The sequence below is a fragment of the Haliaeetus albicilla genome, chromosome 14, assembly GCF_947461875.1.
Source record: "Haliaeetus albicilla chromosome 14, bHalAlb1.1, whole genome shotgun sequence".
Lineage (NCBI taxonomy): Eukaryota > Metazoa > Chordata > Aves > Accipitriformes > Accipitridae > Haliaeetus > Haliaeetus albicilla.
In genome coordinates, this window is record NC_091496.1 from 10,685,237 (window position 1) to 10,704,121 (window position 18,885).

At 37.4% G+C, this 18,885-nt stretch overlaps 1 protein-coding gene across 8 annotated transcripts in view; it reads left to right on the forward strand.

The window, feature by feature from the left end:
• The window catches only part of PCLO (piccolo presynaptic cytomatrix protein), a 384,880-nt gene that overhangs the window by 255,976 nt on the left and 110,019 nt on the right, over positions 1 to 18,885 (forward strand). For all 8 annotated transcript variants that reach the window (XM_069801695.1, XM_069801688.1, XM_069801689.1 and 5 more), the window contains exon 10: positions 5,306 to 5,431. In XM_069801695.1, coding sequence (XP_069657796.1) covers positions 5,306 to 5,431 — 126 coding nt within the window. The remainder of the gene's footprint in view (positions 1 to 5,305; positions 5,432 to 18,885) is intronic.

Here is an 18,885-nt window from a genome sequence, read left to right on the forward strand (position 1 = left end):
CTCTTGGCTGCCAGGGCACACCACTGACTCATGTTGAGCCTGCTGTCAACTGCCACCTCCGGATCCCTTTCTGCAGGGCTGCTCTCCAGCCACCCCTCTCCCAATTCACACTTGTGCCCAGTGTTACTCTGTCCTAGGAACAGGATCCGGCATTTGGACTTGTTAAATTTCATCCCATTGCTCATAGCCCAATGCTGCAATCTGTCTAGCTCCCTCTGCAAGGCCTCTTGTTCCTCAAGAGAGTCAACATCACCTCCCAGTTTGGTATCATCAGCAGACTTGCTAATGGTGCGTTCAACTCCTGCATCCAGATCGTTGATAAATATATTGAACAGGACTAGCCCTAGTATTGAACCCTGAGCAACACCACTGGTGACCAGTCACCAGCCAGATGTAGCCCCATTCACTACAACACTTTGAGCTCTGCCCTTCAGCCACTTCTTCACCCAGCACACCGTGAACCCGCTAATCCCACAGCTGGACAACTTGTCCAGAAGGATGCTGTGAGGGACAGTATCAAAAGCCTTACTAAAATCCAGAAAAACTACATCCCCCACCTTCCCTTCATCCACTAGGCAGGTGACCTAAAGCTTCTAAGTTTGTATTTTCAACTGTGTTAATCAGTGGCTCAAAAGCTGACTGTAATGATTTAGTATCCATATTTGTTTATCAAAGTATAAAACCAATTTAGTTGCATGATCTGTCTTGCTGACATTATGTATGCAGTAGGAGCATGCTTGCTAAGGGACAACCACAGGTGGATGTGTGAGTGCATTAGTTTAGCATTAGGTTTTTTAGGTTTTGGGTTGTGAGGGTTTGGGGGGGCTTTTTTTTTTTTTTTGCTTAGCATGCTGCATCTTAAGGCTTTAGTTAAGATTAGATAGAAGAGTAGGATCACAGCCTTGGGAGATCAGTAAAAACAGTTGCAATTAATTAGCAGTCTTCTAGCTTTGAAGCATCCTAAAAAGGATTGGATCTTAAATGTGTAAAATTCCCTTTGAAGAGATGTTTTCCTGAAGAGATTTTCCATAGAAATCAATACTCAAGAGTTCAGAAAGGTGCCCTCTCTCATTCAAAGTACAGTGATTCGCTTTCTGACAGTTAACTGGTCCTGTGTCTTCTAAAGAAGAAAACAGCAGTTCATTAATCTGAAAATCTAAAGTTGAAAGATGAATGTCTGGTTATATCAAAATAGTCTGAGAGATGGAAATTAAGACTCAAAAATTAAAAAAAAATCTGAGAAAGATCTGAGAAAGCATATGATTGATGATATTTTTAAACTATCTTCATTCAAGGTGGTAAATTGGTCAATGTCATTGCAAACAGAAGTAGTAAACTCAATATTTTCAATAGATACAGTAAAACCAGGTCTGAAATCCCATCTTCACATGAGAAAATACAGCAACATCCAAGTAATATTTCTTTGTCAGCCAGAACAGAGCACTTAGAGCTCATTGGGCAAAAAGTAACTCATTCTGACTGCCAGGAATTGAATGTGTTGTTACTTAAGTTGAAATATTTATTCTAGTAATGTTTTTGCAACATAGTAATAATGGAATACAATTTTCTAATTTAGTGCAAACAGATCAAATTAAATGAAATACCCCCTGCTTTGTCCAGCAACAAGAACATGTGCTAACACGCACTCACACATCCACCTGTGGTTGTCCCTTAGCAAGCATGCTCCTACTGCATACTTAATGTCAGTCACACATTTGACTCTAAAATCTGCAAACGTAAAATCACAAGCCTTTTCAAAGAGTCTGGGAATAAAAATCTTTATATATTAGCATGGAAAATAATTGATTTTATTAGCAGTAATATGGACGAACACCTTAGTTTTGCAAAATCAGAACCAATATGTCATTCATAATTTTCAGAGTTATCTAGCATAGGTATCCATAGAATTGCCTCTGAAATCAAGTGTCTTATACACTCAGTTATATGGCAAAACACCTCTTTGCCATTCTGTTACAATTAAGCTATCAGAGGTAGAGATACTAGTATAGTGTATCATGAGAAAACTCTGACCCTGTAGAGTTACTCCCCTATGTGATGAAAAGCATCCAGTCCTACTGATACGTTGAAAAGTCCATATGTTGACTGTGTGGGTTGGGAGTAAGTTACTGTGTGCTTGTTTGTGTGTGTTGTGTACTAAGAATAGTTGTTCATTGGATTTGCTGAACTTAATAGTTCCCCGTTGTGAGCCTCAGATCTGTAACATTTTAATGAGTCTTTCAATAGTGTTTGATCAGAAGTCCTCTGGTAAATGTGCAGAGCAGCCCACATGAATTTTTAAGTCTTAAAGATGGACTAATGTTTAAATGCTTTTATAGGGGTATGCATTTGCTTTATGCAATGAGGTGGTTTTTGTTTTTTTTTAAAGACTGTATTTTTCAACTTTTGTAAAGGACATTTAGACCCATCCTTAGAATGGTGGGTTTGCTTTCCTTATCGAGTCAGGAAAAATAAACTTTACTAGTGCTAAATTTCATATTTGCACTGAAATAAGGTAATTAATTTAAAATAACTATGCAGTTTGTTCCAATTACACTGAAAGATTACTCTCCTCAACAAAAATAATCTTAGAATTTCCCATAGCAAAGTCCCAGAGTGCCGATACAGCTATTGTTTAAAACACAGCATCCTTTCTGTATACCAAATCATTTGTGTTAGAAACCAGCCAAGAAGCAATATGTTTAGCTAATCAGTTATCATCCATAGCAAGTTTATAATTAAAGGAATATTAACTACCATGATGGATTTATCTTGTAGCAGAAATTTAACTATATTGCCCATGCCTGTAATTAGCTTGGGTATCTAAGTGGTATTTTGCGTTTATTATATGGGTCCCTTTACTTTTTCTAGAGGGGCCCCCTCAAGCTGAAATATTTATACTTTTCCAATTCCTAATTTGCTGTTAAAAGAGGAAGAGACAACTGTTCACTTGTCATGTCCAAAAAAAGGCTTAAAAAGATTAACATTCTTTTGCATTACATTTGCATTACTTTACATTCCCAGGTGTAAAGTCTTACAAGAAGCTGACTTTCTTAAAGATGTTGCTCAGGTCTTCAAATTACAAAGAAGAAGACAAACATGCAGAGAAGAGCCAAAGTGGCTAAAATTTTCAGCAAAAAATTCAAGGAACTTACTAGCAAATTTCATGCTATCATCTGAGTATTCACAGCTCCTGCTGACGGTACTTAGACATGCCTGCACAGCGTTTCATAGTGGGTTTTTGAACTGGCAAAGTTGCACAGGACAAAAAAAAAGTAAACTTGGGAGGACATACTTGCCATATCAAACCTCTGTACAGTTGTAACTTACAGAGTTATTGTTCATGTTGTCATAGGGTTGAGTTTATATATTCCCTGAATCTCTTATCTGTTCTGAAAGTATCAAGACTAAATATCGCCCAATAAGTAAAACAAAAATACAGACTCTGGAATGGGTTTATATGACAGATCTGAACTTTATCTCAAACTTGGATATAAATATAATCTACAGGTGAATTATGTTCAATGTATGCGTACAAAACTCCTACCTGTACTCCCAGTAGTACTATACCAAAATCAATTTCTCCTGTTACGCACTGTGGTCGATAAACAGTACAAGAACTGGCCTGCAAAGAGTCTTCATCATCCTTTGTTAAAAACTCAAGGTCTATCATACCATTTGTCATACACTAGCCCTCACCCATGTCATGACTTATTCCCACAATACCCCTGAAACTCATCCTTGGCCAACAGCCCACACTGAAATCATTCACTAAAAGTTCTGTATACTGATAGCACATTACCAGTGGTCACCCCGTCACTGAATCATAGAATCATAGAATGGTTTGGGTTGGAAGGGACCTTAAGGTCATCTAGTTCCAGCCTCCCTGCCATGGGCAGGGACACCTTCCACCAGACCAGGTTGCTCAAAGCCCCATCCAACCTGGCCTTGAACACAGCCAGGGATGGGGCATCCACAACTTCTCTGGGCAACCTGTGCCAGTGTACCACCACCCTCATCATAAAACATTTCTTCCTTATGTCTGAACTAAACCTAGCAGCTAAACTAGGATAGAAAAACTAGTGGAAACTTTTTTGGCCAGAAACTCAATGTGGCTATCTTGCTTTTTAAACAAACTCAGGGCTGACTTAACAAACACTAATAGCATTATGAGGAAAACCTTAATCTAAAAAGATAAAGCTTTGCAAAGAGATTGTGTGGTGAGCTTCCTATAACTGATTAATCTAATCACTCAGCAGATTCAGCTTATTAAATTAATAAATTGAAAATTAATTATTTAGCCATTACAATAAAGGTGGGAAAATCAGCCTTTACATTCTCAGATCAAAGTGTGAATTATCTCATACGAAGTTTTCTTTTTCTTCAAAGACAAAATTTGTTTTTCTTGTGTGGGAAAAAAGACTTTTTTTTGAAAAAAGTAAGATACCATGAAAAATTGGTAATGCATAAGATTATCTTTATGAGACTATTTTTTAAGCTTTTATTTTCACTCTCATTGTTCTGTACATGAGGGAGATTAGTGATCTGCTTCTCTCCACCTAAAATAATTGGAATGATCAAAATGTTTTCATCTTTGTAATTTTTAATAAAGGGAGAAAATATGTTATATTTGATGAAGCTTTACACAGACTGATCGTAGGCTTTTTTTCCATTTTGATAATTTGTACATCCTTTGATGTAAAAGATGTCAATTAAAAGCAAATATTTAAGAAAAATAATAGCATCTGCCAAATATAGGTTCATGTAAATGTACATGCTTTGCTGCTGGAGCTCAATGATCTCTGTCTGTCTCCATATTTATGTGATTCTAAAAGCTCAGCTGCTATAATTTTTCAGCTAAATTGCATGCATGTTTTAGGCATATGATAAAGCTCTCCTTTGAATCCACACTTCACATGGATTTCTAGCAATATAATGCAATTTAATTAATACTGCAAATTATGGTTTGCTTGAAATAGGTTTGCCATGCAAATAGTCCCTTTGCAGTACAGTAAGACTGTCAGAAGAAGGTAGGATTGGCTTCAGTGTAATTTTTAATGAATCAGTTATTTGTGTTATGTCACTCATACAGTAGTTACTTAAGATCTTTTCCTTTACTTCTACCCAAAGTTAAGTCTTTGGGAAAGTGAGAGATGGGACTGCAGTTAACCTTAATCTTCCAATCATAGCCAGAAGTTATTGGTAACATCCTTCAGTAACCTCCAATGAGTTGTTCTCTTCCTTTCTTTCCAGTGAATTATTCATTGCTTCATCTCTGTTTAAAGTTTTCTCTTTCTTTTGATAACAGGCAATGGACTGGGAATCCGAGTTGTAGGTGGGAAAGAAATTCCAGGAAGCAGTGGGGAAATTGGAGCTTACATTGCCAAGATCTTGCCTGGGGGCAATGCAGAGCAGACGGGGAAGCTGATAGAAGGTAAGATAAACGCAGTATCAAAAAGTGGAACCACAGGAGCATTGAGAGTTTGGTAGAATTATTTGTAATAAAGATTTTCCCTTGCACAACAGGTGTAATCTTGTGCAAGGAGTAAGGGGCATCTGAGAGCCCCTCTAAACCTCCATGAGTCTTAAAGCAGAAAAGGACTGATAGAAGGTCATTTTATGACTTCTGTAGCCAAAGAGAATTGCCATGATGAGCAGTATTATGGCATGTCTTCAGTAATATGTGCCAATATGCTGTCTGCACCGGGGGTAAGATAATATGGCTAGAGTCCCACTGTATATCATGGACATAGATCATCAACATATATCATGGACGTGCTGTTTTGAAGATCTTTAATCTGGCTTGATCATGTAGATATCCATGTTTGGGATTACTTACATTTCTTAGTTGCACAGGTAAAATAGATCAGAGATCCAGTTCTATCTCAGTGACGTGCACTTAACTTTTTTTGAAATTCCCTAAAGTGAGACTTGACTGAATTTTCTGACCTAACTTTAGTTTTCCAGTTTAAGATTGTCATCCAGCCTGCCTCAACAGGCAACAGAGAAAAAGACGCATCTACAGAAGGGCAATTATTTCATCCACCATAGACCTCTGTTTCAAGAACAGGGAGTGTCTTCCTCATTTAATTGACTTTAAGAAGACTGCATTAGACTACACATCATCATTTAGGCAACTAAAGCTAGGTGAAATGAATTTGACTTAGTTATCATTAAATTTTCTAGGATAATTACAAATGTGATAATTCTGTCTAATAACGATTTATTTCTATCCCTGATCACATAAATGCTCCCTTCTCTGTATAACTATTTTATAGTTCCTTTTTTCATGTGAATATCTGTATGCACCTGGAATGTCAGTTTATCCATGGACAAATATATAATATATTTGTTTCTAATTCATTCAAATCAAAAAATTATTTTTATTTCTTTAATAAAGGCAGATATCCATGGGGAAAAAAATAACAAAAGAAAGAAGTGGGAAGAATAGTTCTCCCAGGCAGACTTCAATTCACATAAGTTTTCTGAGTAGTAAACATGCAACGAAAGTCATGATTAAATCAAAAGTACTTTGCAGATAGAAAAGCTGAGTAAATTGATTAAAGAATGTATTCACAAAGAATAGCTTAAATATGTTGTGGGCATTACAAAACAGTGTCACCTGCATTCACCCTGTTGCTTTTTACATCCTTGGTGGTTTCTTTGCCAGTATTTTAACGATATACATAAAAAAGGTGCATGTACACCAATGTCAGTGAAATGATGTATCAACAAAAATATCCTCCTTTTTTCTCTATAGAGTTGATTCTGCCATTCATATTTAATGGGTAGCATCTCACTCATCAGTTGATAGAATAGTATTATTTATTGCACATGAATGATGAAAGAATTTACCTTAATTTAGTATGCTTTGAAGTGAGTATTTGTTTTGGCTCCCTCCTTACAAAAGACTAGGTCTTTCATAACTGTGCTAGATCATGCATGTGTTTTTTCAGTACCAAGCAGGTAAAGAGGAGAATGTGGTTATTCAACATTTCCCTGAGACTGAACATTTCAAGAAAGAGGATGAGCAGTTCCTGCTTGGAATTATCTCTGGTCTTTTGGTTTCTCTTGTCAGGAACTTCTCTGGAAATTGAGGTTTAAAGAAGTTCTTCGCTCACCATATACGTATATTTTAGCAGTGATCAAGATTGGATTTACAATAACTACAGGAGAAGTTCAGACATGGCAGTTGCTCTTCTGTCTGTTCACATAATGTATTTTGAAGGTTTATTCATATTTTATAGAAAGGTGAACAGGACAGTAAAATATTTATTCCTTTGTTTCATTCTCCGATCATGTGATCAGTCATGTTTCTGATCTGACCTTTATAAAAGTATCCTAGACTTGGTTGTGTTCGTGTAAATCAACTCCATCAAAATCACTATACTTAATCTGTAGAATTTGTCCACACAATGTCCCAGAATATGTTTTACTATTGATGTGTTAAATGTTCTGTCAGAGAGAAAAAATGCTTTCTGCAGAATGTACCATTACTATAGCATACAAGACAAACATTTCCCCTTACTGTCATTTACCATTTAAATCTTGCTTTTATATCTAGTTTACTTTTTATGTTATTTTAGATCCTATCATAGATCAACAAAGAATATTTGGCTACGTCACTGTTAGTTTTGTTTGTTTGCTTTAGTGGAAATATGGCTGATTGCACATTTAACCTGTACCCTTCAGAAGTGCTAAAATCCATTGAGGTCTTCAAACATTCTCATATTGATCTGTGTAAGTCCAGCCAAACTGCTAATGTTACCAATATTGCTGATATTGTTGTGTCTGAAAATAGAGGCTAGTCTCCATTTTTTTTTTCAAGTTATTTGCTCTTTCACATCACATACAGAAAACTTTATATGTCGTTATCTGTAAATGACAATTACGTATTAGTAATTCATATAGTAATCACGAGCCACTTTTTCTGCTGAAATGCTGTGTGACTTCAAGTTAGAGTATATACCTAGTCATCAAGTAAATGTATACTAATAGCTAATAGCTTGACTCATTAGCCTTTCTAAGAACATGATTCACTGCAAAATATCCCATCAACCTAATTAATTCCTCTAATTCTAAAACCAGAAAACACTGGGTCAGGTCTCAAAATCCTATCAAGTAGCATAAGGAGCAAGGATAGATTTACTGTGGTTATGAAGGAAGCCAAAGTCCTACCTGCTGTCTGCATGACTGCATCTATGAAGAAATGACACACTTTAAAATACAGATAGCATTCCTTTCCTTAGGGAATAGCAATCCATAAAATCTTAGCCTATTTAAATAGCTTTGGAGGAGTCTTAGTGCTGAAAAATTTATTTATAGTTCTGACTGGCAAATACCAGTCTTTTGATTCTCTCACCTTGAATTGCTTTCAGATGTCAAAAATATCTCTGATTCATCATTCATCGGCATTACAAAAACTGGAGGTGGAAGACTCATTCCACTGAGCTCATCAAGTGCAGGGACTGTGTCAATTTGATAGATGTGTCTGTGCTCCCTCTCATGTTGACAGAAACAGTTCAGTTATATTCCACCTGGTAAATCTACTGGGTGAATGGCATTTCTGCCAGCATTTCTCAGAAACAGAAGAACCTAGAGTAAAGTGCAGAAATAAAATATTAATGTGTGTTACCAACTGTTACAAATTTGCTGGATGCCCTCAGCATTCAAGTTTTCTTATTGGACCATTTCAACAGGCTGACTGGAGAGCTTGGGAACTGGTGAACCGTGGGTGTCTTTGTTCCAAGTTTTCAATCAGCAAGGCATACTGTGTTGCAATGTTTAAGCCAGCTGACATTCACCAAGATGAAGAGATTCCCGGACTTTCCAGTCAATTCTGGGGAATTTGTATGGTCTAAAAGCTAATGGTGAACTTGATTTGTGGTGATCTCACTGCCTTTGCTGACACTCCACTCAACAGCAACCATGACACTGATCAGATTTTTGTTAACTTGTCCGAGGCTTTATGGGTGCATGTTTATTTTTAATGTGTATGCCTCGTTTAAATAATATCTTCCCAAACTTAAAAATAGGAAAATCATATACAGTGAAGACAAAAACTCTTATTATTAAAAAATACTGAAATAGCACTCCCAGCTTCTATTTTATAGCAAATATAACAATGTAACATTTCTAGCATAACGTGGAAGGATGCCACCTACCTTATGAGTCACAGACCTTCACTGTAGAATTTTAGTATATAAACAGTCTGTGCTAGCAGAGAGACATGCTATTCAATTCAATTCAGTTGAATTTTGCATTTTATAATTTAATAAAAATATTCATCATACAGGGGTATTTTAAGCTTCCCCACCCTGAAGCTGGTCCAATAATATTATAAGAAAAACTATCTGATGTACATACAGACAAGGAAAGATAGTGCCACCCTGTTAAAGCTGTTAAGTAGGTCAGAGGAGAGAAAATGCACTCCTGTTTGAGAGTTCTGTGGTAGTTAATGGTGCCCTGCCCCTCAGTCCGATCCTTAGGCACTTGTTTTGATCTAGGTTAATAACGACTCCCCTTAGGATGCAACAAACATTGCTCCTCAAAACACTACGAAGGTCCTCTAAGAAGAGCCACCTGCAGCCTGATGGCAGAGCCAAGAGTAGGTAAAAGCACATCCAGTGTCCTCCGTATCAAAGTCTGAGGATTGACGATGAGTTCTTAGGTGTACTCAGTATCTTATAGACTTAGACTCAACTGCTAACATGCAGATGGTCAGTTTTCCAAATTGTTTGGTTGCCTTTAATTGTGCTGGAAGTTCCCCAGGCCACATGGCCAGTTCCCCTCAGGAGAGTATTTTGAATGAGTGGGTCTTTATTGGGAATGTCAGAGCTCTCTTTCATCTTTAGAAAACTGCAATCTCAGAACTTCAAGAAGCCTTCAGGAAATAAAACTGAAGTCTCCCCATTCCTCTTTTCCCTGTTTATTCACACTTCTTTTTCTTCTTCTATGGAAAGTCTTACATGTTCTTATTTATTCAAGTGTCAATATTTCCTTTTGTAAGAAGACCTTTGGTGCACAGCTCTCTCTCTAATGCCCTAATATGAGGCCAAATACACATTAGAACCATTCCTCAGATTGAAACTAAGAGCCTTCTCTTGGGAGAACAGTGGGACATGCAACTGGATTATTGACCAGTCTGTGAAAGGATTATTAAGAATGTGTTAAGAACAATTTTTCTGCAGTTTGTCTGAAGCACTTTTGGTCTAGTTTGGATAGCACCGAGTGCTGAATAACAAGACCAGACCCAGTTTCAGAAGGTCTTTTGCAAAGGCAATAGCATGTGTAATGGCTTTCCGTCTTATCAAAACTATCTATTGTCATATCATAGACATGCTTTCAATATTGCTTGGAAAACACAATGTGGCTGGAATGGTCATGGGCACCTAAATAGTTGGAAAGCCAGAACAGAAGCAGTAAGTCACTATCCTTCCCCCTACTCCTCTTGCTACACTTCTCTCTTATCCCTGAGTTATAGATTCGCTCAAGTGTAATGCTGACTGGTGGGAAGTGCAAAAGGCACCAGATCTTCCTTAAAAGACGGTAGTGAGTGCTGCTTGCTGTTTAGCCAGCTAAAATTAGAAACATTGATCAGGTCATCACAGTGAAAAGAGATTTTCCAGTCCCCATGAAGCTGGGGATAGTGAAGAGCCAGCATCCCTTCTTGAGTCCCTCAGATAATTACACTTCTGGCAGAAAGTAGATAGCATGATGAAGCTGGAAAATGATGAAAAGAAATTAAAAGGAACACAAGAAGGGAAGGAAAAATTCTCAAAAAATTTTGGACCAGGTCTTAAATGAACAGAAATAGTCTTCCCCTCCTGCACTTCCATTTTGCAGTTTGACTGCTTTATTACTGCATTGAAAAAAACCAAAGAAATAAGTTGACCCTGTTCTCTGAGCATTAGACTTAGTGATTTATTGTGCTGTCCATGCTTATTCTGTGGGGTTAGAGGAGAAGAGATCTTGCTCTCAATATATCCCCTGGGCTACAGGCTCAGGTTTATCTGTCCCAGCAGAAAATGACTTTATCAAAGGAAGTGTGCACAAAATAACAGGCAATGCCATAGCATGGTTGAAAGCTTTGCCCTAAAGCTCTTTAGAAAGGACTTACTCTAAACAAACCTCTAAATGCCCCCTATCAGCTGTAAATCTTCACTTGTGTAGTTGTGCTGCTCTCGTCCATGTATTGTGCTCTGCCTTGTACTTCATTCAAATAAGTAATAATAAATGTGCAGTGTTATTCTTGCGAAGTGTGGCAGTGGGCATTCAGCATATAAGAAAATGCCTTTTAAATATTTTGAAATTAATTTTTTTTACAAGGAAAGTCTATTATAAAAATTAAGTTAGTAGAAAGGACACCACAACAAAGTGTATCTCCTGCATGTTACAATTAACCTTCTATCTGTTCCAGTAAAGAAAGGAAGGAAGGAAGAAAGCTTTCTCACACTGGTTTAGCCATTTCATATGCAGTCCTACTGAGAGCGGGCTCAATTCTGTTCTTTATATGGTAGGAATTGAGTTGTGCTGAGAATTTAGTTTGGCCATTTGCTAAGGTACGAGAAGGAAATCAGAATCACCAGAAGGAATGAGAATTGTTTCAGCACCTGTGTGGGGCTTCCAGAAGAAAATGGGAGAAGAAAAGACTTGCAGTATGAACAACTGACATACATAGAAGTTTGAGAGCTGGTTGCTGTAACACTGTCCACAACTTTATTTACTGAATCTGTTTTGTGGCCGTTGAAACACACTTAGTAAATAATACTTTTCCATGCTTCACAATATAGGGCATCTAGCTTATGGAGATTTAATTTAATCTTATGGTGGTAGAATGATACAACTGGGATTTTGCAAGAATACTTCATTAGAAAACTTCTTGTATACCTAAAATATCTGTTTCAGTGAGATAAAACAGGTAATATGAGTTTATAATGTTTCTGCCCAGCACTGTAATTGCTCTAGCTTAAATTTCCCTGCAATAAAAATCAACACTGAAAATAGCTATTAGAGAGTAACTTGGATCTAGGAAGTAGTTGAGCAGCTGTATAAACTGAGCTTTCAGGATCTTTTTATGTAATCTAAAGCAGAAGATAAGAGAAAACTTATGGGGCACTTATAAATTTTTTAAAGCTATGAGAAAGAAGCATTAAATTAATACATATTAGGACCAGTAAAGATCTGGCATCTTGCATAACACAAGTTACAGATTTTTCACTCCTGCATTTAGCCTTGTTATGTGCCACATAAACTAGTACAGATTATACCTTCTTGATGACCAAGAACTCTGAAAATACCTTGAACAACTAATTATTGCTGAAAATCAATTTTGCTGGAAAAGCCCTGTCATACAAATTGTACTGGCAAGTTGGATTCTGAATAACAAATAAATAATTCCATCAAAATATCTCTTTAGGGAGTTTCTCTTTAGTCTTATATAGGTAAGTCTAATTTGTAGAGACAAGAAAAATAACCTGGATGCTTCAAGCAGAGGGTAAAGGCAGACATAGTCACCAGACGTTCCAGAGGTAATGAAGTGGAGCACAATCACAAAGGTCAGGATAAAAGCATTCATCAGATGGTTTATAATACAAGTTGTGGAAGATCACTGGTAAAAATGTTATCACTGTTATAACTAGCTTTCGACAACATTCCACTGAGAACATAGTAGAAAGCACTACTAGCTATTGTAAAGTACTTATGTGGAGCTATATAACTAGTAATTATCAGACATGCTGCTCTCCTCTGGGTTCGTACACATCGTGGGTGCTTTGATTTTCTGCCTCTGACATTGGCAGATGTCACCCATCCATGTGGTCCCAGTGTTCCCCTTCCTACTCTTTTTGGATAGTTCTTGCTATATTCTGACACTGTGAGTACTACTGAGGTTCTTTTGTCTCCACAAAAGAGTTTTAATTCCTTCTTTCATTACATTTAATATGATCTGTCCATTCTTACATCAGAGACATGGTTGCAGGCCAGACAGCCACTATATTACAGTATAACACTGTGTTAAAATCAAATGGATGCATATTTGTAAGAAGATGCAGTTGTATTTCCTATTTCAGTATTCCCAATACACACTGGCAGAGGTGACAAGGGGGAGGCTGTGACTTTTCTGATTTGGCCAATGCTGGAGAGAAAAATACAGAGTGCAGAGCCAGGTCTGTGGGCAGAGAGGTGAATCTCAGCTGGAGCGATGGGTTTAGTTACCAGGCCCAAGATGGTCAGGGATAAAGCTACAGCTTTAGTCAAACAAAGGCAGTCTGCCTGGCCCTGTAAGAGATAGACTAGGAGATACATTCTCTAGATCACGTTATACCTGATACACAGGCAAATAACAAAAGCAGGGAGACACATAGAAACTGTGTCTGCCCCTTTGCATAGCAACTGCTTGCTGTGGGTGCTAAAAGGGAGTTGAATTTCAACTTGGAGCATCAGAAATATGTGCCTGTGTTGCTCTGTTCTTGTCTTCTGTTTTCAAGGACAGGCTTCTGTGTAGCAGATTTACAAAGAAACCAGACAAATGTAAATCCTCTGGTACTTAACCTGGGGTCAATTTGTCTTACCAGTGGAAGTCATCAAAAGCACCCTCCTGTCTCCATTGACTGTATATGTAACTTAGGTATTTCTTTTAGGTAAACTGGCTCACTAACAACCTAAAATTTAGATGCTAAGTGCCTACATTAGGCATGCTGGAGCACATCTCATAAAACAAAACCAAGAATTTTTTTGTTTGTTGTTTTTAAGGAACAATATATATTTGGGCTCACATACATGGGCATTCCAAGACAAAAAAAATCTTATTTCAGCATGAAAAAGTCTTTTTTTATAACCACTGAATTGTGCTGTTTGATAGTGAACTGGGAAGCTAAAAATACTGTAATCCCATATCCTGTTGTGCAGATTATTGTGGGCTGAAACCAGCAGACTAACAGTTTGATGTGATTTTAGTGTGAAAAAAATCCAGTGAAATCAAAGTAAGGGTCATCTTGAAGTACAGGTTAAATATAGCTATGTCCTTATGGACAATTTCCCTTACTCTTGGATTCCAGAAAGTGCGTTAAAACATTTTGCATCTACACATAGCAATTTTAACCTTCAATCCCATTCCTGAAATCTGGATCTCCGGGAATATTAGGCCAGCCTTGCCACCCCACGGAGTGCTATATTCATGTAAAACATAGCAAAGATTCAAGGCCCAAGGTGAATTGTGCCCAATCAGGGTTTGTTCTGCTGCAAGTCAGGTGAACAAATAGCCACTGTCACTGAATATCTCAGAGGCAGTGTCTTAGCTGTCTGCAGGACACACTTTCCAGAAGTAAAGAGGCTTACAAAAAGCACATTTTCTAGGTACTGCAGCAAGCAGACTTTCTTTAATTGCTTGTTATTTCAAAGTATTTTCTAGATAGGTGTATGTACATTTGATTCTTCCAAGACTATAAGGAATATTATTAACAATTATTAACAATATACTTTGAAGAAAGAAGGACTACTGAAACTCAGTTGTCTCAGAGTAGAACATTATCTGTCTTTTAGATGGACTTTGCTTATGATAATATGAAAGGCTCGGACACAAATTTGGAATGCTTGGTCACAGAGCTTCACTTTTTTAAAAAGTGGTGTGGTGACATAGATAAAGCCTGTGTTTTCTCTAAGTATTGGGTAGTACACAGAGAGGACATAGAGGAAAACAAGATATTTTTCTAAATTACTTACATTTAATCAACCAATCTCTGGAGGTACTTAGGAAAAAAAAATAAATTGTGTGTCGTGGTTTAAGCCCAGCCAGCAACTAGGCACCACACAGCCGCTCACTCACTCCTCCACCCTCCCAGTGGGGTGGAGAGGAGAACTGGAAAAAACTTGTGGGTTGAGATAAGAACTATTTAATAACTGAAGTAAAAAACTACAATACTAACAATAATAATAATTGTAATGAAAAGGAATATAATAAAATAAAAAAATAAAACCCAAGAAAAAGACAAGTGATGCACAATGCAATTGCTCACCACCTGCTGACTGATGCCCAAGCAGCTATCTGCCCCTCCCAGCCCACTCCCCCCAGTTTATATAGTGGGCATGACATTCTATGGTATGGAATACCCTTTTGCTAGTTCAGGCCAGCTGTCCTGGCCATGCTCCCTCCCAGCTCCCTGTGCACCTGCTTGCTGGCAGAGCATGGGAAACTGGAAAATCCTTAACTGCGGGTAAGTGCTGTGTAGCAACAACTAAAACATCAGTGCATTATCAACATTATTCTCACACTAAATCCAAAACACGCTGTACCAGCTACTAAGAAGAAAATTAACTCTATCCCAGCCCAAACCAGGACATTGCGTAATCAAGTTATTCCAGAATCTTCCAAGGTTTTCTAAACAACTTTCTGAAGCATCTGGTATCAGCTGTTTTCAGAGGAGATCCTGAATTCGTCTGTACTGTGCTCTCACCTAATCTGATCTGACAGTGATTTTTCTTATTCAATTGAAAGGGTAAAGGAACTTGAAGAAAAAAATCATTTTCTGCAATCAGTTTTGCAATGTAGTACATTACGAAATAGGAATATTATGTGAATTAATAGGAATATTATGTGAATTAATACAGAAAATGTTTTGGAAGTCAGCTTAAAGAATGAAAGATCCTATGAGCACTCTTAAAAAACTACATAAAGCTTTATTTCAAATTTCTTGAAGCATGTTCTATTCCAAAACCTAATTAGATCATCCATAAGCTATGGCTGGGAAAATCTTGTATGGGAGTCTTCAGGTTTCTTTGAGACAAGAGGAGCAGGTGATTATAACATTTGACAGAAAACAGAGCAAAATTTTGATTAAAAACAATTACTCTTTATCTAGATTTATCATTTTGACTACAGTACATATTTGAGGCTTACCATGTAAAATTAGATAGTTGGAACTTCACATTTCTATGTGAAAAGCCTGAAAAAGCCACTTCAAGTATACTTGTAATGTAATAATACAACTTAAAATGTAACTGAAATTGAAGATTTTTGAATTGCAAATTATCTAAATTATTAGTAACTAAAGCTTGAAATCATTTCATCAAGCAGAAATTGAGTATCAAATCTTGGTTTTGTTCCACATTCCAACAAAACAAAAACCTTTTGGAAAAAAAATATTAAAGAATCAAATGTATCTCTGGATTTCATTTGAACCTTGGTGCAAGCAACTGATAACAGGCTTTTTCCAACTTTGAACTGTTTCTAATTAAAAAAAATATTTGTTGCCTGAAATATTGCCTGACAAATAGGAAGGTATGCTATGCTTTTTTCTGTACAGATCCTAAAATGTTTGAGCCAGAACTCATTGAAATCTGTATTATTTCTCCTTGTTTGTAATGGGAGTGCCTCAGATCCAAAATGAATGTAAAACTGTTTGATAGCTCTCTAAATACAGAAGCAAGCAGAATTCTATTAAGATCTTTGGGATTTATGGTCCATTTGAAAACTTCTGAAATTACCTTATAGGTATATTAATATGTTCTAGGTAACTTTTCAAACTGTTTTTGTTAGGTACTTAAATCTTATTGTTTCTGGAAAAATAGAATTAGTCTTGATTTGGGAAAGAGTACTAACTGATTACAAAATACAAGGCTTTTCAGACAATTACATTCAACTCAGTAAAATAGTAATAATCTTATAGTAATAGCTATTTGCTTTGGTATGGGAGATCAGATTTCACAAATGATACGTAGTAGAAAGAGCATTTTCAGGTCATCATGTACTGACATTTTCTTTTCTTGGGTGTAAAAGCAGAAGCAAACTAGAATATACAATGTAAAAAACCTGAAGGCAAAGAGGTTTCAGGCTGCTGATCTTGGTGTCTGGCAGACGTGGGCAGATAGCAGCTAAGTTCTGCAGGGTCTGAGCCCTGCTTAAGTCTCTGAAAGGATACTGTGTACATGAGGTGGTTCACACTGCATTTGAAACATGTAGATTTTAAGAATATTTGCAAGTCATCACATATATGGTGTAGTTGATCCTGACTGCTTTTATGTGAAAACATAGTGGTTCAGTACCTGCCAAGGGAATAGGAAACCTTGATTCTGGGCCCTTCTGGCAGAAGTCTCCTAACGACTCCTGTTTTGTACAGTAGCACCAAGGTTGCCTTAGCCCAGGTCTATGAGCTTATACGCTGCTCGTGTGCAGAGAGCCCAGATCGCAAACACACAGCAAGTATGTCGCAGTCCTGGGTTGGAGGGTTAGGCTGCATGTTAGCTACATTACGGCAGGCGCAAGGTAAAAAAAGAGCAGGCAGGAGGTAAAGAGGACATTAGGATGATCTGGTTAGTGCAAGAGCAAAGGATTTCTAGAACTGTGTGGAAGGCAATGTGGTGAAAAGCAAACTCCCATGTACATCGTTCACGCTCATCGTACGTGTTCATCGTTAGAATCTATTTGCATGGGAAAGACAAGTACCATTTACCTGCCCAAGTGCAATGACGGTGCCATTTAGCAGTGCTGACCAGTCATCTCAATGAATAGAAGGTTTGATTATTTCTTAGTTATTAGATAATATGCTGAACAGAACCCCATGAAATTAACCTTTAAGATGACACAGTAAAAGGAAATGAGTCATTCCAGGCGGTCTTCATCACTGCATGAGCACCGAGCTTGCTAAATTAGTTCTGTCGTGGTGTGGGTGAAGTGGAATCAATCCATATCATTCACACATACATTTGCTGCTCATACAGCAGTTTGGGGACTGCTAAATAGAAATAAGCATTGACTTATATCTAAATAAAGCAAAGTTTTGTATTATGTTTACTGATTATACTTTCCAAATGGGCCTGAAGTGACTCTTAGTGAGAACTGAGAGTTCCTGAGGTGTGTCTGAAAGAAAGGATAAAAGGAAGCAAAATTCTAGGCAAGGACTTTCATGACTGGTACTAATGGGGAAGTAGAAACAGTTTTAGTCTTAGACAATACTAAAGAAAGAAAAGACAGTCTTTCATCTTCTTATTTACAGAACACTGTACTATTCTTGGAAGTATCAGCCTGTCCCAGCGATAGTAATAGCTCTGCAATTCACATAGTGGAAGCTGACTGATTAGTTGAAAAGTAAGGCCTTTCTTCTGATTGAGTAGCTGTAGAGAACATGAGACAAAAAACACTTCCCACTGTTTAGGAAAGAGTGAAGATCCAAAGAAGGAACTGAAAATATCTTCAAGTGCCACAATGACCCTTGCTGACTATGATGCAGACAGACTGGTAGATATGATAAAAACAGCTTTACACCAGACGAGCAGTTAGTTAAACATGGGCTGAAGCACACACTTTCCTATCTGGATGAATATCCATCAGTGATGCACGCTGACGGGCTGCAATGCCATCTCAGAGGTTCTGTCTCTGAATGGAGACTAGCTGGGAGACCACCTGACAGCTGCTAGCAGATAACGCTTCTCTCTGTTGCCTACATTTTCCATACATATGGAAAAATTTGGTGCCATCTAATGGACAACCCCCTGTATCCCAAACTTTGAATGTGTTAAACTCTATACAAGAATGCTTTTGCAAGGGGTCTATAAAGGCCTGTTACCTATATTTGTTACTGCTTCACACTAAGAATTTCTAATTCAGTATGCTTAATTATATATCTTGGGATGTTACATGCATTGTTTAGAGGTGAAGACTTACTAAGCCCCACAGGTAATACAAGGATTTCTGTGCTTCCTGGCTTTAAATTTATGAACTGAGGTCATCACACAGCTTCCTCGATTTCAGCAACGTAACAATACATGGAACTAAATTATTGCACCTAAGTGCTCTGATGTGTTTACAGGTGAAGTTTAACTAGCTGTTTTGTCAAAGTGAGCTAGATCTAGAAGACCATCCTTAAAAGAGTTTACTGCTATAGCTCCATGGAG